The sequence below is a fragment of the Caretta caretta genome, chromosome 6, assembly GCF_965140235.1.
Source record: "Caretta caretta isolate rCarCar2 chromosome 6, rCarCar1.hap1, whole genome shotgun sequence".
Lineage (NCBI taxonomy): Eukaryota > Metazoa > Chordata > Testudines > Cheloniidae > Caretta > Caretta caretta.
Window position 1 is genome coordinate 63,127,432 of NC_134211.1, and position 21,343 is coordinate 63,148,774.

General features: G+C 43.8%; 1 protein-coding gene across 1 annotated transcript in view; it reads right to left on the bottom strand.

Annotated features, from left to right (window-relative positions):
- DCAF5 (DDB1 and CUL4 associated factor 5) overlaps positions 1 to 15,149 on the bottom strand; it is a 108,658-nt gene extending 93,509 nt beyond the window's left edge. Inside the window, exon 1 of the mRNA XM_048852276.2 lies at positions 14,909 to 15,149. Coding sequence (XP_048708233.1) covers positions 14,909 to 15,122 — 214 coding nt within the window. The 5' untranslated portion in view covers positions 15,123 to 15,149. The remainder of the gene's footprint in view (positions 1 to 14,908) is intronic.
- Between the last annotated feature and the right edge of the window lie 6,194 nt (positions 15,150 to 21,343).

Genomic DNA, 21,343 nt, shown 5'->3' on the forward strand with positions numbered 1-21,343 from the left:
CGTTTTACCCTGTATAAAGCTTACACAGGGTAAACTCATAAATTGTCTGCCCTCTGTAACACTGATAGAGAGATATGCACAGCTGTTTGCCCTCCCAGGTATTAATACATACTCTGGGTTAATTAATAAGTAAAAAAAGTGATTTTATTAAATACAGAAAGTAGGATTTAAGTGGTTCTAGGAAGTAACAGACAGAACAGAGTGACTTACCAAGCAAAATAAAATAAAAACACGCAAGTCTAAGTCTAGTACAGTAATAAAACTGAATACAGATAAAATCTCATCCTCAGAGATGTTTCAATAAGTTTCTTTCACAGACTGGGCACCTTCCTAGTCTGGGCACAATCCTTTCCCCTGGTACAGCCCCTTGTTCTAGCTCAGGTGGTAGCTAAGGGATTTCTCATGATGGCTGCCCCCTTTGTTCTGTTCCACCCACTTATATATCTTTTGCATAAGGCGGGAACCTTTATCCCTCCGGGTTCCCACCCTGCCTTCTCAATGGAACAGCACCAGGTTAAAGATGGATTCCAGTTCAGGTGACATGATCACATGTCACTGTAAGACTTCATTACCCAGCCCACAGGTACACAGGAAGACTTACAAGTAAAACAGAGCCATCTACAGGTAATTGTCCTGGTTAATGGGAGCCATTAGGATTCCAAACCACCATTAATGGCCCACACTTTGCATAACTACAATAGGACCTCAGAGTTATATTTCATATTTCTAGTTTCAGATACAAGAGTGATACATTTATACAAATAGGATGACCACACTCAGTAGATTATAAGCTTTGTAATGATACCATACAAGAGACCTTTTGCATGAAGCATATTCCAGTTACACTATATTCACACTCATTAGCATATTTTTTATAAAATCATAGAGTGCAACGTCACACCCTTCCCCTATTTTTGTACTGTACAGTGCAAACTGATGATATATGATACACTTGTAATGTGTTCAATGATCACTAGGAATAGAGATGCCAAATAAGTGACATGTCCAGATTAATTATAAATGAACTTCAGTTTATTGGAAACCGATGTGTGCTTGGTTTTCTTGCTGGCTGGAAATGTGGCACAGGAAGTTCACATGTACACTCCAGCTGTTTTAGATGAGTGAGTAATTAATAAAAGTGAAGGTTTTAGAGAAATGCAAGAGGCGGCCATTGAAATACATTAAATGAAGTCTTTAAGGTGAAGAAACCTGGCAGACACTGACACTTTTAACTGGTTACTTTTCAGAGATCAGAGTTATTGTCAAAATATCAACCCGTTTATGACAATCATGTCTTTTAGTTGTCACCACCCAGCAACACCAACAGTTTAGGCTCAAGCCTTCAATATGTAGGGGAGGTGATCAGCAACATTACCGTTATTTCTATCAGATATTTCTTGAGATGCACATTGTAAGAGGGCTTTTTGTAGAGTCAAAATATAATTTAATATTCTATTATGGGAACAACATAAGACTGTAAAACCACCAGCCACAGGTCTACATTACCCAAATGCTCCTAGTTCTCAAATGTGACTACAATCAACTATGATTCACACAAACTCTGTTAATGCTGTAAAAGTGCATTTCCTGTCAATGAAATCTTTAAGAGTTAAGGAAATCACCAGGTAAGGCAACATTTGCATTCCCACCCCCCTCCCCCCATCCACCTCAGTTCACATTTTACCGTCTGAACGACACAATATCCAGGGACACTCAGGAAGCTCATCTGTAAAATAAATTCCCTTTGACTTCCAACAGACATTCAGTCCGGCTCTGACAGAAGTTATGAAGGTTACTCAAGCAAGCATAAGCATTGCACAGCAGGGCTTCCCTGCTGCAGTACTTTGTACATTTAGTGCATGCGTTCGGAAGAGGAGGAAGTACAATTTGGATGGGAAAGAGTCTTATCCATGCTACAATTTAACACTTTCAAGTACTGAGAGTTCAACATGAATTCCCTCTCCCTGTCGCCTCTATACATCCCCTTCTCTTTAATAGGTTCCTGTCCCCAGCAGCTCCCTTTTATGCCTCCTAGACATATGTAACACTCCTCTGCAAACCTCATCCACAGCCACTTGCAGACCAGCTAAAGTTTGGTACAGAGAGTATGGATTACCTCCTATGGCAGTGGTTCTCCAAGCCAGTCCACTGCTTGTTCAGGGAAAGCCCCTGGTGGGTCGGATTGGTTTGTTTACCTGCTGTGTCCACAGGTTCGGCAGATCGCAGCTCCCACTGGCTGCGGTTTGCTGCTCCAAGCCAATGCGAGCTGCGTGAAGGGCAGCCAGCATGTCCCTTGGAGGCCATACCTCCATTGTACAACTACAAGCTCCACTTCTCAGGAAAAAGGTGCAACTCCTCCATACTGCCAATATCTTAGGTATTTATATGGCTACTCCATTATGACACCATCTGAGCATCTCATTATCTTTAATAAATACTTATCCTCATACCAACCCTGTAAGGTGGAGATAATAGCAATTCCCTATTTTACGGATGGGGACTGAAGCAATGAAAGACTAAGGCCTAGTCTACAATGAAAAATTTTGCTGGCATATAGTTATGCCAGCTGGCAGAGAAGAGGGGAAGGGTAGAAACAATAACAGTGCACCTAACCAGCATCTCTACACCTGCAAATGCCCTAGTGTAGATGCAGCTATACTGCCAAAAGAGTCATTTTGCTGTAGAGCTTATTTCATTCGGGAAGCTGTTACAAGCTATACCAGCAAGAGAACTCTTTTGGCAGTATAAGTTGTATCTCCACTAGGAACATTTATTAGCAAAAATATACCCACAAACCCTTTCTAGTGTAGACAAGGCCTAAGAAATTTGCCCACAATCACACAAAGTCTTTGGCAGAACCAGGCACTGAGTCCAGGTCTCTGAATCATAGGCTAGCACCTTACCCACTGGACCATCCTTTCTCTAGGACATGGTGGAAGAAGGCAAAGGGATTTTAGATTCACAGGTAAAGTTGCCTGAGAAGTACAGCTTGTAGCTCCTCTCTGAAGGCAAATCTCTCATGGCTCACTACAAGAAAGTCCAAGAGTCCCACTCCCGCTGGACTGGGACTCCCACTACCAAAGTTTAAGTCCAGAAGAACCTATGGTGGCACAGCTGGATGGATGGAGGGGCAGCACAGAGGAAGCTAAAATGTGGAGTTTGTGTGTTACTGACCCCATCCCATCTAAAATGGTGGTTAGAATAACTAGTAGGTGTACGAATGGCAGTGCTTTACAGTGTCATGGTAGCATTAGAGACAAGATTTGAATGACCCATGTAAATTGTTTTTAATTAAATTCCTTCTGAGTTGATATTTGCTATGCCATTTCTCAGACAGAAAAGGAATGGTTCTGAAGTTTTATTTAATAAAAAAAAAAATCCATTGAGTCATAATCTGTTGACAATTACTTGTATCATGATTTTTCCCGGTACTGATAATAAACTTAGACCTCTATATTATTTGCATCAGCAGGATATCCTTTCTTCAGGATTGGTACAGCTATTGCCTTTAATCAGGGAAAAATAATAATGAAAGTAATTTTCAACAGAACAAGTCCAGTTTTAGAGAAACTAGTAGGCACACAACAATGAGATTTCAAACCAGGCCAAAGTTACACTGATCAAGATATTCACACTCGGAGTTCACAGGAAAAAAAGAAGTGAGAATGGGGATTAGAGATGTTTGCTTTTTTTCCAATCAACTTGAAGAAGGCATTTGATTTGATTTGGACGAAAGCATTAAGAAAAGTAGTAAAATCAAATGGAGTTCCAGATAGGGTAACTGCAATTGTAAAAGAAAATTATGTACTGAGACTCCTGCTGTGCCATAAGATTTGGTGGAAAATTAAGCAACTGGTTCAAGTCAAAGTTTAGGGTAAGACAAGGTGGCATGGAATCCCCATCGCTTTTCATCATAGTTCCTATTTTTAAGAAAGGAAAAAACGTGATCCAGGTAACCACAGGCCTGTTAGTTTGACATCTATAGTATGCAAGGTCTTGGAAAAAATTTTGAAGGAGAAAGTAGTTAAGGACATTGAGGTCAATGGTAAATGGGACAAAATACAACATGGTTTTACAGAAGGTAGATCGTGCCAAACCAACCTGGTCTCCTTCTTTGAGAAAGTAACAGATATTTTAGACAAAGGAAATGCAGTGGATCTAATTTACCTAGATTTCAGTAAGGCATTTGATACGGTGCCACATGGGGAATTATTAGTTTAATTGGAAAAGATGGGGATCAATATGAAAATTGAAAGGTGGATAAGGAATTGGTTAAAAGGAAGACTACAGCGGGTCAGACTGGAGGGAGGTTACCAGTGGAGTTCCTCAGGGATCGATTTGGGGACCAATCTTATTTAATCTTTTTATTACTGACTTCAGCACAAAAAGTAGGAGTGGGCTAATAAAGTTTGCGGATGATACAAAGCTGGGAGGTACTGCCAATTTAGAGACGGACTGGGATATCATACAGGAGCATCTGGATGACTTTGTAAACTGGAGTAATAGTAATAGGATGAAATTTAATAGTGAGAAGTGTAAGGTCATGCATTTAGGGATTAACAACAAGAATTTTAGTTATAAGCTGGGGATGCATCAATTAGAAGTAACGGAAGAGAAGGACCTTGGCGTATTGGTTGACCACAGGATGACTATGAGCCGCCAATGTGACATGGCCATGAAAAAAGCTAATGCAGATTTGGGATGCATCAGGCGAGGTATTTCCAGTAGAGATAAGGAGGTGTTAGTACTGTTATACAAGGCACTGGTGAGACCTCATCTGGAATACTGTGTGCAGTTCTGGTCTCCCATGTTTAAGAAGGATGAATTCAAACTGGAACAGGTATAGAAAAGGGCTACTAGGATGATCCAAGGAATGGAAAACCTGTCTTACGAAAGGAGACTCAAAGAGCTTGACTTGCTTAGCTTAACCAAAAGAAGGTTGAGGGGAGATATGATTGCTATTTATCCCTCTGATATATTTATAGAGAGCAGAGAGGGAGAGGAATTATTTAAGCTCAGTACTAATGTGGACACAAGAACAAATGGATATAAACTGGCCATCGGGAAGTTTAGACTTGAAATTAGATGAAGGTTTCTAACCATCAGAGGAGTGAAGTTCTGGAATAGCCTTCCAAGAGAAGCAGTGGGGGCAAAAGACCTATCTGGCTTCAAGACTAAACTCAATAAGTTTATGGAGGAGATGGTATGATGGGATAACATGATTTTGGCAATTAATTGATCTTTAACTATTCATGGTAAATAGGCCCAATAGCCTGTGATGGGATGTTAGATGGGGTGGGATCTGAGTTACTATGGAGAATTCTTTCCTGGATATCTGGCTGGTGAATCTTGCCCACATGCTCAGGGTTCAGCTGATCGCCATATTTGGGGTTGGGAAGGAATTTTCCTCCAGGGCAGATTGGAAGAGACCCTGGGGTTTTTTTCACCTTCCTCTGTAGCATGGGGATTGCTGGAGGATTCTCTGCACCTTGAAGTCTTTAAACCATGATTTAAGGACTTCAATAGCTCAGACATAGGTGAGAGGTTTATTGCAGGAGTGGGTGGGTAAGATTCTGTGGCCTGCATTGTGCAGGAGGTCCGACTAGATGATCATAATGGTCCCTCCTGACCTTAATATCTAGGAGTCTATGTTCTTAAATTGGATGTCAAGAATGGTAAACAAGTTGGAGGGTATGGTACTCTAATCTAGAGTTAAGCGCTTTACTTATTCAGAGGACATCATACAACTGGCAAAGATGTTTGAATTAGTGAGTATACTCTTTGCTACTTTGGAAAATTGGTGTAGTCAATTTAGAGTTACAATAAATGCTAAGATGAAAGGGTTTTAATTTTGGAAAAGGGACAATACATAAAGCATTGAAATGCAGCTGTGGTGAAGTTGCAGAACAAGTAAAAATCACACATGTACCTAGGAAGCTTGATGAGTGCTGATGGTTCCATCAAGGAAGAGGTTAAACAGAGATATACTTTAGCTACAAGTGCTGCACAGAAATTGTTGAAATCATGAACTGATAACAGTATATTTGGTATCAAAGTGATAATTCATCAAACCAGAGTATTACCAGTATTACTCTATGGTCCAGAAGCAGCTGCATTAAATGAAACTATTATCAGAAGGCTGGAGAGAGGTGAGATGAAAATTCTTCAGAAGATGGCAGGTGTAAAGTGGAATGATTTTAAGAAAATAAAGTTAGGAGGAGAGCAGATGAGAAATCATGGTACTGGATTGACTGCAATAGAAAATATTACAATGGTGGGGAAGAGCGTAGAAGACAAACAGATGACAGGATGCCAAAGAAAATAATGCAAACACAACAGAGGTCAGTCTGACCTAGAGGCTAACTACCACCTAGATGGTGGGACACCGCATGCAGGGACATGATCAGGCTGGACTTAATGGGCGAATGAGCCATGGACAGGAACGAATGGCGACACTTGTACTGCACCTGTAAAGCTGCTTTGGAATGAGAAGAGGAGTCATAGAACGGTACATAATGACTCCTCCTCTTAAAACGTTGCATCTACTTTCCTTACTCTGAGAAATCAGAGGTCTCTTGGCCTGAAGTGTAGTTTTACTCATAGAAGTAACTATATCAAGATAGCATATTCATTCTCAACAGAACTTCTCTCCTTGAGGGTATTCAGATACCCCATCTATTTAGTTTAAATTAGTACCCAAGTGTTTACAGCATTTTGGTCATATCAGCACTTGCTGAACCAGTACAGCTAAGATCCACAAGGAGTAAGGGAAATCCAATGTAACAAAACTAAAATCCCAATCAGTTATACCTGTGCCACTGTAGACAGAGACATTGAACAGGTGCCAGAGGCCTAATTTGGACTGCCAAACCTTTATTAATAGTAATGATGTGCAAAATGGGAAGAACTCAGTTAAACTCACAGATCCTGGGTTATGTTTGCAAGATTGGCGGTTTGAAAATTGCAAATTGAGCATGAAACTCCACAATCCCATTTTTAGTCACTTTTCAGATGGAATCACATTTTAAAGGCTTTAAACTTGCCAAGTAATTTAGTCGTCAATGAGGACAAGGGCCTTTAATCATTAGGGGTCAAACTCTGGCTTCTTGCCTCAGCCTCCCATATGAAGCTGTCAGCCACGTAGAGAAATATGCTAAAGAAAAATCTACCTCCAGGACAACCTGGGAAGTGATCACCCTTCCCTACAATCCCAATTCCTCTATATCTACAGTATAAAACAAAACCCCCACATCAGTCAGTATGTTCTCCTTACTCTAAGGCTGCAGTGATTCTAGCACTTGGGAGAGGGGTAGGTAGCATTCCTGTACCCTACTCAAAAGGTGTTATACTAAGGTAGCAGCTACACTAGTAATTTAACCCTTTCCTAGCAGAATTGCAGGGCCATAAGTTTAACCAGAAACCATTCACTGCCTTCACATTAGCCATACTGAACCACTGCAGTTTTGCCCCACATACACATTTGTGCTTCCCTGAACTGCTTCAGCTGATGCCTTCTGAGTGGGTTGCTATCCAACAGGTCTCAACACTATGGATTCTGGGAGATGAAAGTCCACCTTGGGACAGTAGCAGAAACTTAAAATGTTTCAGTACTGTTCACACTAGCCCTAAAATGATACAGACTGACCCAGTATTTAGCCTTGCTGAAAGCAAATCTACTCTCAACAATATTTGTTAGGCATTGTAAACCATCTGGATCACTTATGTATGGACACACAAATATTATACAAGCATGCTAGGAAGGACTAAGCAGCTCTTCACACAGAGTTCCTCTAATGTATACAAAGCCTAAGTGAGCTCCCTGAGCCTCTCTACTTCTGGTATACACCAGGACCAATCATTGAGGAACCAGTGCCCCAGAGAGGTGACACCCCCAACCCCAATTGCCAAAACCTATTGACCAACCATCTAGAGCGGAGTGTCCCCACATTTGCAAGGGAATTGCATGCACTTTTATGCCAGGACTGCACGTGGCCCTTTTTAAATGTACTTAGTAACACGATTCCCCTAACAGAAAGAGGTAATACTTCTCTAGTGTTGTTGCTAAGGTCATCTCATTACCCTGCTTCTGATCCACACTCCTTCGGACTTGCCTGGCAACAGAATTAGAGGTGCATTACCAAACTCTCTCTCTCTCTCATCCCTACAAGCTTCTAATTAAAACTTACAATCATAGGCAGGTCACTTAAATATTATTTTGTGTGGGGAAGAGCAGCAGAGTGGGAAAAAAGAGCAGAAAAATGTATACAAAGATTAAGGAAACCTAGGACCATAATACCCTCCAGAAATTCTCTTGGTGATGCAGTTTAAACCAGAAGAAACTAGGAGGCATTGATAAACACATACTTGTGTTTATCAAAGATAACAGGGATGCATGGGGGGAGATGGGTAAATGCACGAACAAGAAAACATACCAAAAAGCAAGGCTTGAAAACACATTATGTAACACCTACTAGCCCAAGAATAAAAGTTCATTAGTTAGGATTCCTCTACCACATCACCTCTTTAAAGCCACACCCTCCAGAAACCTCACCCCTGTAATTTAAAGGAATCAAATAGTTGAGTATAATTTACTGTGTGCTATACTTAACTCTTACACATAGTCAATCAACCTCAATTTTTTTTGTAATGTAACTTGCTCTCAAGGCTGTGGAAAAGTAGGAAAAAAAAAAACTGTTGAATAAGCTTGAAAACTTTCACATTTATTGGTCCAATAATATATCTACCAAATAATATCTGATGAGCTACAGAGGAAGGTGTTTTTTTTTTTCCCAAATCCCTCAACTAATTTCACTGAATAGCATTCAGCCACCCTTACTTACCTCTCTTCCTTATTTGTGAGGCCTTTCCCTTCCTAGTGTCATTCTATTTTTCATTGTCTTTCCTACTGTAAATCATGATGTATCTTGTCGCAAGGGCTTGCCTATATGGCCTCACAGTTCGAGCTACAGTATGCTTGCATGCTGTGCTGTAACTCCCCTATGTGTTACGCTGCAGGCACAAATTAAAAGGTACTTAGTTAGCATTAATTTAATCCATATGCGCTGCAATTCATTCCCTCCAAACTGCAGGGCCACATGGACATAGACTAAGTGGTGGTCTTCAGGGTTTGTCTCCTCCTTTCCTTTCCTCTATCCCCCACTTACATCTCTCGCTCTCTCCTTATACATTGTATTTTCTACTTCCTCCCTTCCAGTCTCCTTTCTTCTCCTACTTCTGCCCCCTAAACGTCAGTGTCTCTCTCTGAAGTGCCAGTATCAATTTTACAATTAAGGAATCCACAACAGAAAGAGTAAGAACCTCAAGACTGATGGGTTAGGCTTAGAGCCTCGCTAGAAATTTTCTATCACATTTGAAGTGAATTAGACAAGGAGCTCCCAAATGTAGACACCCTAAAAAAAAGCGGGGGGGGGGGAGGATTCCTCACCAAGGTTCAAGAAACTCAACTTCTTTTGACACTTTGTAGCACCAATAAAAATATTAAAATGAGAGAACTTACTTTACTGGATTTATCCAGGTGAGATCTGATACACAGGACCAACGTTGATCAAATTTTTAATTAAGATGTAAAATATCAACATTAGGATGGTACACTGAAATCCTATTTTAAAATTTATTGGTGACAAAGGCCTGTCCACACTGGGGGCTATCACCAGCAGGAGAGTGAATTTGTGTGGGGGGGTGGAGGGCGAGAAAACCTGGATTTGTGCTGGAAATGGCCCAACTTGATGATCACTTTAGATAAGCTATTACCAGCAGGACAGTGGGGTGGGAGGAGGTATTGTTTCATATTCTCTGTGTGTATATAAAGTCTGCTGCAGTTTCCACGGTATGCATCCGATGAAGTGAGCTGTAGCTCACGAAAGCTCATGCTCAAATAAATTGGTTAGTCTCTAAGGTGCCACAAGTACTCCTTTTCTTTTTGCGAATACAGACTAACACGGCTGTTACTCTGAGACTATAATGACCGGAGCACTAGAATAATTATATCAAGACAGTAAAATTGTGCAACTGGGAAACTGTTTGTATTCCTCTGCTCACATTCCCAGGCTACTATGGGCTTAGTAAGCATCTCCCCTACTTCATCCCTGCCTCAGCATCCCGACTGTTTTGACAGAGCAGTGTCCCAGCTAGCCTAACCTTCCCTTAGCTTTCATTGGAGTCCTTCTCCCCAATGAATGTCATTGCCTGCCTCTTCTGCTGTTCATAGTTTAAACATTAAAAATGCCTTTAAAAATAATAGGAGTACTTGTGGCACCTTAGAGACTAACCAATTTATTTGAGCATGAGCTTTCGTGAGCTACAGCTCACTTCAGCTGTAGCTTACGAAAGCTCATGCTCAAATAAATTGGTTAGTCTGTAAGGTGCCACAAGTACTCCTTTTCTTTTTGCGAATACAGACTAACACGGCTGTTACTCTGAAACCTTTAAAAATAATCAGGCTCTTTTTGGTTTAGCTTTAATAAAGTCTGTACTTTTTAAGGGTATTGAATTTAATGGGGAATCCATAATGCTTCTGCCTTTTAAACACCTAATTCTTAAATGAGCAACTAAGCACCTGTCTGCCATTACCCTATAATGCAAAACACTCTCGATTTTCAGATTTCAGTGATAGCCGTGTTAGTCTGTATCAGCAAAAAAAAAAAACCCACATGAGGAGTCCTTGTGGCACCTTACAGACTAACAAATTGATTTGGGCAGAAGCTTTCATGGGCTAGAACCCACTTCATCAGATGTATGAAGTAAAAGATACAGGAGCAGACCTGCACATCTACCATTGTGATATATGCCATCATGTGCCAGCAATGCCCCTCTGCCATGTACATTGGCCAAACCAGACAGTCTCTACACAAAAGAATAAATGGACACAAATCTGGCATAAAAAATCATAACGTTCAAAAACAAGTAGAACACTTCAATCTCTCTGGTCACTCAATAACAGACCTCGAAGTGGCAATTCTTCAACACAAAAACTTCAAAAACAGACTCCAACGTGAAGCTGCAGAACTGGAATTAATTTGCAAACTAGATACCATCAGTTTAGGACTGAATAAAGACTGGGAGTGGTTGGGTCATTACAAAACCTAAACTTAATTTCCCCAATACTAATTTCGCCCTACTGTTACTTACACCTTCTTGTCAACGGTCTGTAATGGGCACTCTCTTACCACTTCAAAAGTTATTTCTCCTCCCTTGGTATCCTGCTGTTAATTGATTTATCTCATTAGACTGACCTAACACTTGGTAAAGCAACCCACATCCTTTCATGTATTTATACCTGCTCCTATATCTTTTATTTCATACATCTGATGAAGTGGGTTCTAGCCCATGAAAGCTTATGCCCAAATAAATTAATTAGTCTCTAAGGTGCCACAAGGACTCCTCGTTTTTGTTTTTTTTACTCTCAATTTTGTGGTCACTGATAAGGGGAAACAGTTTGCAACAAATGGCTATGATACCCAGAGAAAATGAGAAATTCAGACTATCGATACAAAGCCAAAGTTAAGGTAGTTAAGTACACAGTGTAAATTCTCCTAATTCCTAATATCTGAGTTTCTAGTAAGAAACCTCAACCATTAGAGTCACAAAATTCAGTTATGATTTTGTTTTTTTAAATGTATTACAATGTTAGTATTTTTTTCCTTGTGATTTCCTGAGATCTGAAAGAATACAGCTCCATTGATATATACCTCCTAAACTCTACAGAAGGGAAGTGCATCTCCTGTAGACCACAGATGTGCAAGAGAGGATATTCCTTCCTGTGAATTTTATTAACACTGTAGATGGGGAATTCCTCTCCTTTCCTATGAATCTGCAGATATTCAGTAGAGAGAAGCCCTATCTAGGAAGTGGATACACACTGAGGTAACTGCATCAATTCCATCACAAGACTGAAGGGGCTCCTAAGGCAATGTTTCCCAAACGGTGGGTCCCGACAGACCACTGGGTCACAGAGAGGTTCCAGAAGGGTTGTCACATCCAGGGATGGCTTAACCATTCACTAGGCCCTGCCCGAGGCAAACATACACTTTCCCTGGCCCAGTGTGGAAGGGAGGTGCGTTGGACAGTTAGCCTGCCTTGCATTCACCCCACAGCAGTGGTTCCTGTCCCGCAGTGCTGGGTCCAGCTCCCGGCATTGCAACACCACTCACTCAAATTTGGCCCAGGTATCCCATGGCAGAGGGGCAGATGGCCAAATCTAAGGCTATGTCTACACTATGGACCTTACAGCTGCACCTCTGCAAGGTCTCTTGTGTAGCTGCTCTATGCCAGTTGGAGAGAGCTCTCCCCCTGGCATAATTAAACCAATGAGTGGCAGTAGCTATGGCAGCAGGAAACACTCTCCTGCCAACGTAGCGGCAGCACTTTTGTCAATGAAACTTATGTCGGTCAAGGGGGGGTGTTTTCTTCATACCCCTGACCAACAAAAGTGCTAGTGTAGACAAAGCCTGGATTAGTGTTGAAAGTCCATGCGCCAGATCACAATAACTACAGTGGGGAGCCAGGCCCAGCCCCGCAGGGCAGGAGCCACTGCTTTGGCGTGAATGCGGGGTGGGCTCACCCTCCAATGCACCCCATCCCTTTGGGTTCCTCCTCACCAGGCCATGATTAGGATTATGATGCCAGGGTGAAGGGTGCATATATGTAATGGTGAGTAGTAAAAAAAAAAAAAACAGACAAAATGCAGTTAGTGGGTCACCTTAGTAAAAAGTGTGGGAATCAATGTCCGAAAGCTTTTCCAAGCAGCAGCAGCAATGTGAAACTAACACGATTCATGCCAGTTTCTCCTGCTGTCTACATGCTTCTTAATAGCAGCAAAACACACTGGTCATTTGTGTGTCTGTCACAGATTAGGAAAGCTAAGAGCAGCAGCAAAGGCACTTGAGCTGTAGGTGGATTTAGGGCTTGTCTACACAGAGACATTTACAAGCATAACTATATTGCTATAACTGGCCACATGGACACTCTTACTCCAGGATAAATGTCCACATGGGGCGTTACCATGGTATTATAGCGGTATAATTATGCTCCTAAATTTCCTTGTGTAGACAAGCTCTAGGGAAATGTAGGTTTTCTTTTCTAACCATTATGACTAGAATTTTTCCTTTAATTAGTTTCTGCAGCAGTTGATGGCATTTGCCTGGAAAAGATTCTTACTCAGCCCTGTCAAATCGGGTTTTGCAAGCACAAGTGTTGCTACAATACACTATGGCGAGGCAAAAAGCACCCATTATGCCCCTTCCCCCCCCCCCCCCCCCCCCCCAGTGTCTCCAATTACTGTTCACAGCATATCAGATAGCCCCCAGGCAAAATCCTGAACATTTCTCCTGTTTGGTTTGCATCAAGTTTGTTAGGACTCTTACAAATGAGAATCCATTTTTAAAGCTAAGGCGGCAAGAGACATAAATCCCCATGATGTGCCATTAGTACATGTGATTATTGCTAGCAGAAGGCCAGAGAGGCAGGAAAAGTCAATTTCTCTCTTTACCCCATTTTGGAGGAGGGCAGACCTTTATTTTGGAGGAAAGGTATAATCCCCTTTTCCAACCCTATGGGGTGGAGGACCTTTTGCAATACACACACGCACAGTTTGGAAGACCATGACTGTCAGTAAGGGGAAGTGACACTCCTCTCCTGTCTCTCATGTCCCCATTTTGGGAAGCTTGGCTGTCTGGAGTGGGAGGGAAGCTGGTATCCCCCTCCCACACACAGGGAGAAAGGCCTTGGTGGGGGGCTGTGATACACTCCAGTCTGGAGGGTCTTGGCTCTCAGTGGAGGGTCATGATCCCTTCCCATCCACCCCGCAGTCGGGGGCCCCTGGCTCGGGGAGGGGAGCTGCAGGCAGCCCTTTCCTTACATCGGACGGGCGCTGGATCCCCTCCCCAGGCGGTGCTGTGACCCTCCCCCGGGTTGGGAGTCTCGGGCTAGGTACGGAGAACTGCAACCTCGAGCCCCAGCAGGGACAATCTGGACGCTGGGCGAGCCTGGTCCGGCCTCCCCTCCCCTGGGCGGAATAGGCCATCGATTCCCCGGCCTGTCGCTAAGAGGAGCCCAGGAGAGCGAGGCCTGCAGCTCCCAGCAAAGCCCCGGCCTGGAGTTTGCTCCCTGCCCCTCCGCGCGGAAGGGGAGCGAGGCGTGAAGCACCGCAGGGGAGAAGGCACCTGCGGCAGCCCCGGGGGGACCCGGGCACGGCGCCCCGAGGCCGCTCTCCCTCCCGCCCCCAGGTAGCAGTTGACCTCAAGCCGGGCCCCCCTGCTACCTGACAGCGCCCGCACCCCAGCCCCGTGCGCCGGCCACCCCGCAGCCAGGAACGGGCACCGCCACCCGCCGGCGGGGAGATCCACCCCGCGGCCCCATCCCCCTCAACGGCGGCCCAGGAGCGACCCGAGCCTCCCAAATCCACCCAGGGCAGGGCTGCCCCCCGGAACCCCCCCCCCCCCCCAGCGCGTACATGCCCCCCAGCAGCCCCCCGCCCTCCCCAGTCAGTGACCCGCCCCACTGCACCTCCCGACTCGCCCCAGCCCCGGCTGGTCGCTGGGACATGTCACCGGGCTCTGACAATTTCAGCCCAGCTGGCTCCCCACGCCTTCAAGCGCATGAAACCCCCTGTACCGCCCCCCCCGGTGCCAAACACTTTCCTGCAAACTTTGTTGGGGATTCACGCCCCACCCCCCAATAAAATAATACAAAAATGGGATGCGAACCTGTCAACCATTTTAGATCCCTCCTTGGGGAACACTCGCCCCTTGCGGGGGTGGGGGGGGGGGACTGGAAACGCCACCACAATCCCCCCCTTTCCTCGGGTGAGCTGGGGTGGGGAGGGAGGCGAGATAGCCGCGGGGGGGCTGGCAAGGACTGGGGCGGGGGGGGGGGAGGATGTTTGCTTTACCTGAGACTAGCCACTGGCCTCCATTGTTGGAGAATTCAATGGCATTGACACAGCCGAAGTGGCCCAGTAGGTCCTTCTTGTAGAGGTTTCTGCAGCCCCGCAGGCGTCTCCTCTGAAAGTCCTGGGTGAGCAGCGGGTCTCCCTGCAAGCCCCGCTGGGACAAGAAGCCCACCACAGACCTCATGCTGCCCCCCGGCCCAGATCTCCTCTTCATGCTGCTGCCTCTGCTGCTGCTCCCCACCGCCCCCCCCCACCGCCTTCTCCCCTCCCCCCCCTTGTTATGGTTATGATGATTTTTCTTTAGCCAGCCATAGCAGAGAGAGGTGTTAGACACTCCGTTGCTTCCTGATCCCCCTTAAACTCCTCCCCCGCCTCCCCCCAGCAGCTGATCCACAGCTGCAGCCTTTTCCTTAATGCAATTCTTCTGCTGCCTGGGTTTGTTTGAATGTTGGTGGTGGTGGCAACGCATTTGGGTGTTCAATGGCTAACGCTGGCGTATAATAACTCGCAGACTTGCTTGTGAGGGCATCCTGTTTTTGCTCTTCAACTTATTTCAAACACCCCTTCCCCCCGCCCTCCAGAAAATCGCTGCGGAAGTGCTTTCTTTCTGCCCCTACGGTCGGATCAAGGTGTCGTATCGTTTCCCATTTGGAGGGTTACCGTCTGAAGGCACTACTAGCTCTTTTGGATGGGGGCAGGAGTTCGTGCGAAGGGTGTAAAAGGGGGCAGCAGCACTATGCCTGACGTTAGTATCTGTTGCCTCTCAAATGCAGCGTGGCCGCTGATCCTCAGAAAACTACATTTCCTGGAGTTCAGCGTATGTAATAAAACCAGTAGGTTTCAGGGTCCCTAGAATTCGTTCCCCTTTGCACTGACTAGTAGGGGCTTTCTTCTCCATGCAGTTCCTAGTCGTGGGAAATTGCTGAAATGCAGCTAATTTTTGGGATGGTGAAGGATAAATCTATATTAACACCATGTCAATTTCCTGGATGTCAGCTTCTTCAGGGCAAGGATAGCCCTAAAAAAACCCCGTTGGGGTTACCCCAAAATGAGCTTGGAGGGAAAAGACTGTTTCTCCAGCAAAGCTGCAAAATAACGCCTTGAGACAGACATTACCATTAATGGGAATGCTTTCATAGAAGTTCACCTTGAAGAAAAGGGGGGGAAAAAGTGACCTTTCTTTTAAATCTCAAAAAATCTTGAAACTGTGGGAGTTGAGTATAAGGACTAAGGACTAAGGAAGGCTTTTCTAAAGTGGGTTCCAGCCTATTCTGATACTTGCTAAGAGCTCTTTGAGACGCAAATGCTGGGACATGTAACCCAGTAACTGGGAAGAAAAAGAGTTTGGGGGGGGGGGGGGGGTGGAATTGGCAGAACCTGTGAAATTTGTACTGGAAAATGTTGGTGAATTCTTCCCTCACCCCCCAAATGGTAAATTTCTACAGGATTTCCTTTTATCAACCAATGGTGATTTTTTGGAAAAAAATTGCTCTTTTCCCTCCCCTTGTCTGCCCTGAAAACTTATGAATTTCAGCAAGGTTTCCCACTTCCAATCTACTGGATTGCTGCGGATCTATCCTCATGAGATGCAGTGAAATTCGGCAGGATTTCTTTCCCAAATCTGGTGTATCACCTTGCTATGCTGCAGTACCTGTGTGCGTGGAAGGGGGAGAAAACTATTTTTATTTTCTGTTCTACAGAGCCATATTTTTAAATTTTAACACCAGATACCATTGTAAGACAAAAGGAAAATAATTTTAAAAGCAATGGAAGTACAATATAGACATTCTCTATGGCCCCCATCTTGCAAAGACACACACGCTCAATTTTATACACTGTAAGTAGCCTTAGGATTTTTAGACGCACAATTCCTAATGGGTGCAGGTTAGTACCTGTGGAAGTTGTAGTTTAGGCAAGGCTCAGAGGGTGGGAAACATCTCTGAGCCTTATCTATGTAAAGATGCCCATGTTGGGAATTATGAGCCCCCAAAATCCTAGTGTAGACAAGATAGAAAAAAAATGTCTTTACTTCGTGACCAAAACTGTTGTGTAGCATTATTGTGTACTCTTAAATAGCTGCCATGTTCAATCTCAGCGGTGACTGCTTTGCAATAGAAGATGAAATGATTTTGTTCTAAAAGGCAGTAAAAAACTTTGGGATTCTTCTTGGCTAAGATTTATAGAAAGACCATATAATCCAATAAATCACACTTTTTAGCCAACAACACTCTAAGCACTATTTTTAGTAGCAAACCTTTCAATTATATTAAAAATAGGAGATTTGACCATTTAAAGTGTGCAGCTTTTGTTTTAGACAGCATTCTTTCAAATGAATGAAATGTCAGTATGTGAAAATGTCTCCAAATACACTGTTTGAACTCAAAAGATAATACATGCATAATAGTAATTTGACAAGAACATCCAACCACGGTGTGTTAGCTGAATGTTTCTGATACAATGATCACCTTAACTATATTAATACTGAGACATTATATAAGGTTTCATATTTAACACCTGACATTTTTTAGGCCTTGTCTATGCCAAGGATTTGCCCTGTTTGCAGCCATAAGTGGCCAGCCATTAGTGCACTGTACTCATGCAAATTCCTAGTGTAGACAGGCAAAGCTGCTAAAAGTCATGATTTGCATGAGTGAAAATTACCCTAGTTTCACACACATGGGTAAACTGCACTGGTGCAAATGATAGTTTATTGTAGTTTGCCAGTGTACACTAGAGGCCCCTTTTACAGTTGAACTAGTGACTGGTCACTGATGGCCAAAATTCCCTGAGTAGGCAAGACCTTAGTGACATTATTTCAGGCTGTAGATTCAAAACTGTCCCCATCAGTTTACATTCTATTTTATTGTATTCCACATCATTTTTTATACTGCCATCATCATTGTAGCATCTGATATTAAACAACATGATTAACTTCTGCATGTATGGTTCATTTTCTCTCTCATCCTCTTCCCAAAGGGGAAATTGTGTGATCAGAGTAAAGTATTGGTAGCTTTTTAGTTTTTTAAAATAAATATGTATATGTACCTTGCATTTGGAGAGGAAGGTGGTAAGGTTTATGGTAGTTCTTAGTTTGTTCCACAGTCTGGGACCAGTCCTGAGAAAAAGCTTTGTCCTCTGCACAGATAACGGGTATAAAGGCTATCTTCAAAACCAAAAGTACCAGAACTTTTTCGTACTACTTAATGGAAGTTTTGATTTGGAGAAAACAATCAAATCTGTGAGTGAAGAAAGGGGAAACATTACATCATAAGAATGTGTGGGTTTCTATTGTCTTTGAAAGAAAAATGATGGGCGATGCACACCAGTGCCACCAAAGGTCATTTTTCTCACAAAGTCTAAACGCATTATCTATTTGATAAAAATGCTGGTAAAAGTATTTTTTCACCCTGTTTCCTCTTTCTGATTTATCTTAAAATAGAATTATTATTCCTAAAGAAATGATCATTTCGTATGCTGCTGAGTAGGATCTGAGCACATTTTGTTTTTTTAAGGAGACTATTCTGCTGTATTTACTCCTGAGAACATCAGTCTGATCAATACAAATATATTACAGGGCTTAATTGTGCAAGCCCCCTGAGAATGAAGCATCTGTTGGCTTTAATGGGAGTTCTGTAACATGGATTTGGGGAGGAGGGGAAACTTCCTGAATCACGCCCACTGAATTTTATTAGGTTAACATTTTAAGCATTTGGGGAGACTGTTTTGGTTGATTGGTCTGGGGCTTTTGCTTTCTATTCTGTCTCACCATAACAGACAAACCAATCTTTCTGAAAATCGAAGACTTGAAATATTATGTAAGTTCATCAGATCCCTACACTAGGGAATTAGTGACTGCTAACATAATGAAGAGAGAATGTAATGTTTTCTGTGGGGAAGATTCTTTTTGTGTATTTTGGGCGTGCTCCAGCAGCCACTGTGGTCAATGGCACAACTCTCAGTGGCTTAAATAGGTTCAAGTTTTCAGAGATGCCAAGGGTTGACTGTCCTTAAGAGTGAGATTTACAGCCTCAAAGCGTGAGAGTTTCCAGGTGGTGTGTTAGGTCATTGCTTAAGACAAGGACTCTTACCTTTGGTCCTTGGCGAAATCCAATAATCCAGGTTTTTAATCCAATCAGCACTTATTAGTTTGTTTTAAAATGTACACTGCTTAACATTGCATATGAAATGCTTAAATGTCCTAATTCATACTAAAGTCTAGGGCAAGTGAAAATTCTATATGCAATGCAAACCAGTGGATTTTAATAAAAACAATTATTTGCTAGTTGGAACAAAAACCCGGATGGCTGGAGATCCCTGAGGACCAGAGTTAATAATCCCTGGTTTAGGCACACTGTCAGTGGACAGAATAAGAGAAATATTTGATAATAAACTGTTTTTATATAAACCTAACAAAAAAGAAAATTGTTTTATCAATACAACAATGTTTATTTTGCATATCACCTTGTCATAGTGATCATCCATTTGAAAAACACTTTACAGTACAAATATTATTTGGTTTGTATATTATTACTCATATTACATTTACAGCAAACTAAAATAATCAGATTCCAAAATAAATAAATGCAAAATAAATTAAAATGAAATTATTAAAATGAAACACAAACAATACATTAAATGTACTGTATGTAAAAATAAAGTAATTAAATAGAATTTTATTAATTTGAAGCTAACAAACCATAGATAAAGGATTCAGATTCCACATTTCTTTTAGTATCTAATTTGGTTTCACATTTTATTAATGTGCTTTGTTATATTGTCATGTGGCTCCCTTTGCTGTTTTCATAACTTCTTTTGGTGGCTCAAACTTGAATCATAGCTCAGGATTTGCCAACTTCATTTGGATAATAGAGGACAGTGTCCCGTATTGCTCAAGGTTAGGTCTGAATGGTCTTTTGTTCCAGACTGAACACTCTCTCTTCTCCTGCATTTGAGTGGGGTAAAACTTAAGACAAGCCTGGCAACCCTGGACAGTAATGGGAACTTGAGAAGACCACATTTTAAAAAAAGAACTCTTGCTAGCTACTGGGACAATGAAGGGCCATGTATTTGTCCAGTGTGGTTTAAATTTTGAACTATATTTTGCAGTACCTGCAAACTTTCAATCAACTCCTGCTCGTTTTTTGGGCAAACTATATTTTTTTGACAATCAAGTATCCACACACACACACACAAAAACCTGCATAGCCTCCTCTCTTCTTCCCCGTGTGTATAGAACCTGGGTCTGTAGTCTCCATGGTTACTACAGTACACAAGCTTGGAAAGCAGCTTTCCAAGCTCTAAGCCAGTGGTCCCTCAACTTTTCAGGGTCATGCCCTCCTTACCTGCCCTCCTTGCCCTTGTCTGTGCCCCTCCCCCTGGAGCTTGGGCCATGGCTCCTGGGGAGGGGGACGGACAGGGGCAAGGGGGCTGAGGCTGGGATCATGGCTGGGTGCACAGTTGGGACCAGGGAGAGCCGTAGCTGGGCTGCAGTTGAGGGCCGAGGCTGGAGGCAGGACTGGGAGCCAGAGCTGCAGCTGTGGGTGGGGTCAGAGCAGAGCTGGGAGTGGAGCAGGGCTGGATGGCGCTCCCTTCCCACTTCCTGTAGAGGCTGGCCTGGTCCCGCCGTGCCCCCGCTGAACATTCCTCTGTGCCCCTCTAGGGGGCGAGCCCCACAGTTTGGGGACCTCTGCTCTAAGCCCTGTGCCTGAGTCCCTGGATGTTTGTGGTCTCTTTAAAATCTTTATATATTTACTCAAAATTAGTGAGAGATGCATATGAATGTGTGTGAGAGTGAGATAGCATGCTAATGAGAAGGGCCGGATTAAGGCAGGGACTTTAAGAGTTGCCTTCCAGGGCCCTGGCTAAAGGGGGGTCCTGCAAAAATAAATCACAGGCAGTGATCTCCAACTCCGGGCCACTAAAAGTCCTGCAGTGCAGCAGGGTGCTCAGGCAGGCTGTCTACATGCTGTGACCCCATGCTGCTCCCGGAAGTGGCTGGCTGCTAGCATGTCTCTGTGGCCCCTGGAGGGGGGAGAGGCAGCTCCGCATGCTGCCCCCCGCCCCCAGCACCGTCCCGTAGCTCTCATTGGCCAGTTGCCGGCCAATGGGAGCGTTGCTTGCTGGCGCGGGCAGTGCACAGAGACACGGTGTCCCCCTCTCCCCAGGGGCCACAGAGACGTGCTAGCAGAAGGCCGTTTTCAGGAGGCTTGCAGGCAGACTGCCTGAGCCCTGCTGGACTGCTGGCTGGGAGCTGCCTGTGGCAAGCACCTCCTGGCTGAAGCCTGCACCTCGCACCCCCTCCTCCACCCCAACCCCCTGCTCCAGATCAGAATCCCCTTCCTCCACCCAAACTCCCTCCCAGACCCCTCACCCCCTCCTGCACTCCAATCCCTTGCCCCAGCCCCCTCCTGCACCAAACTCCCTCCCAGGAAAAAG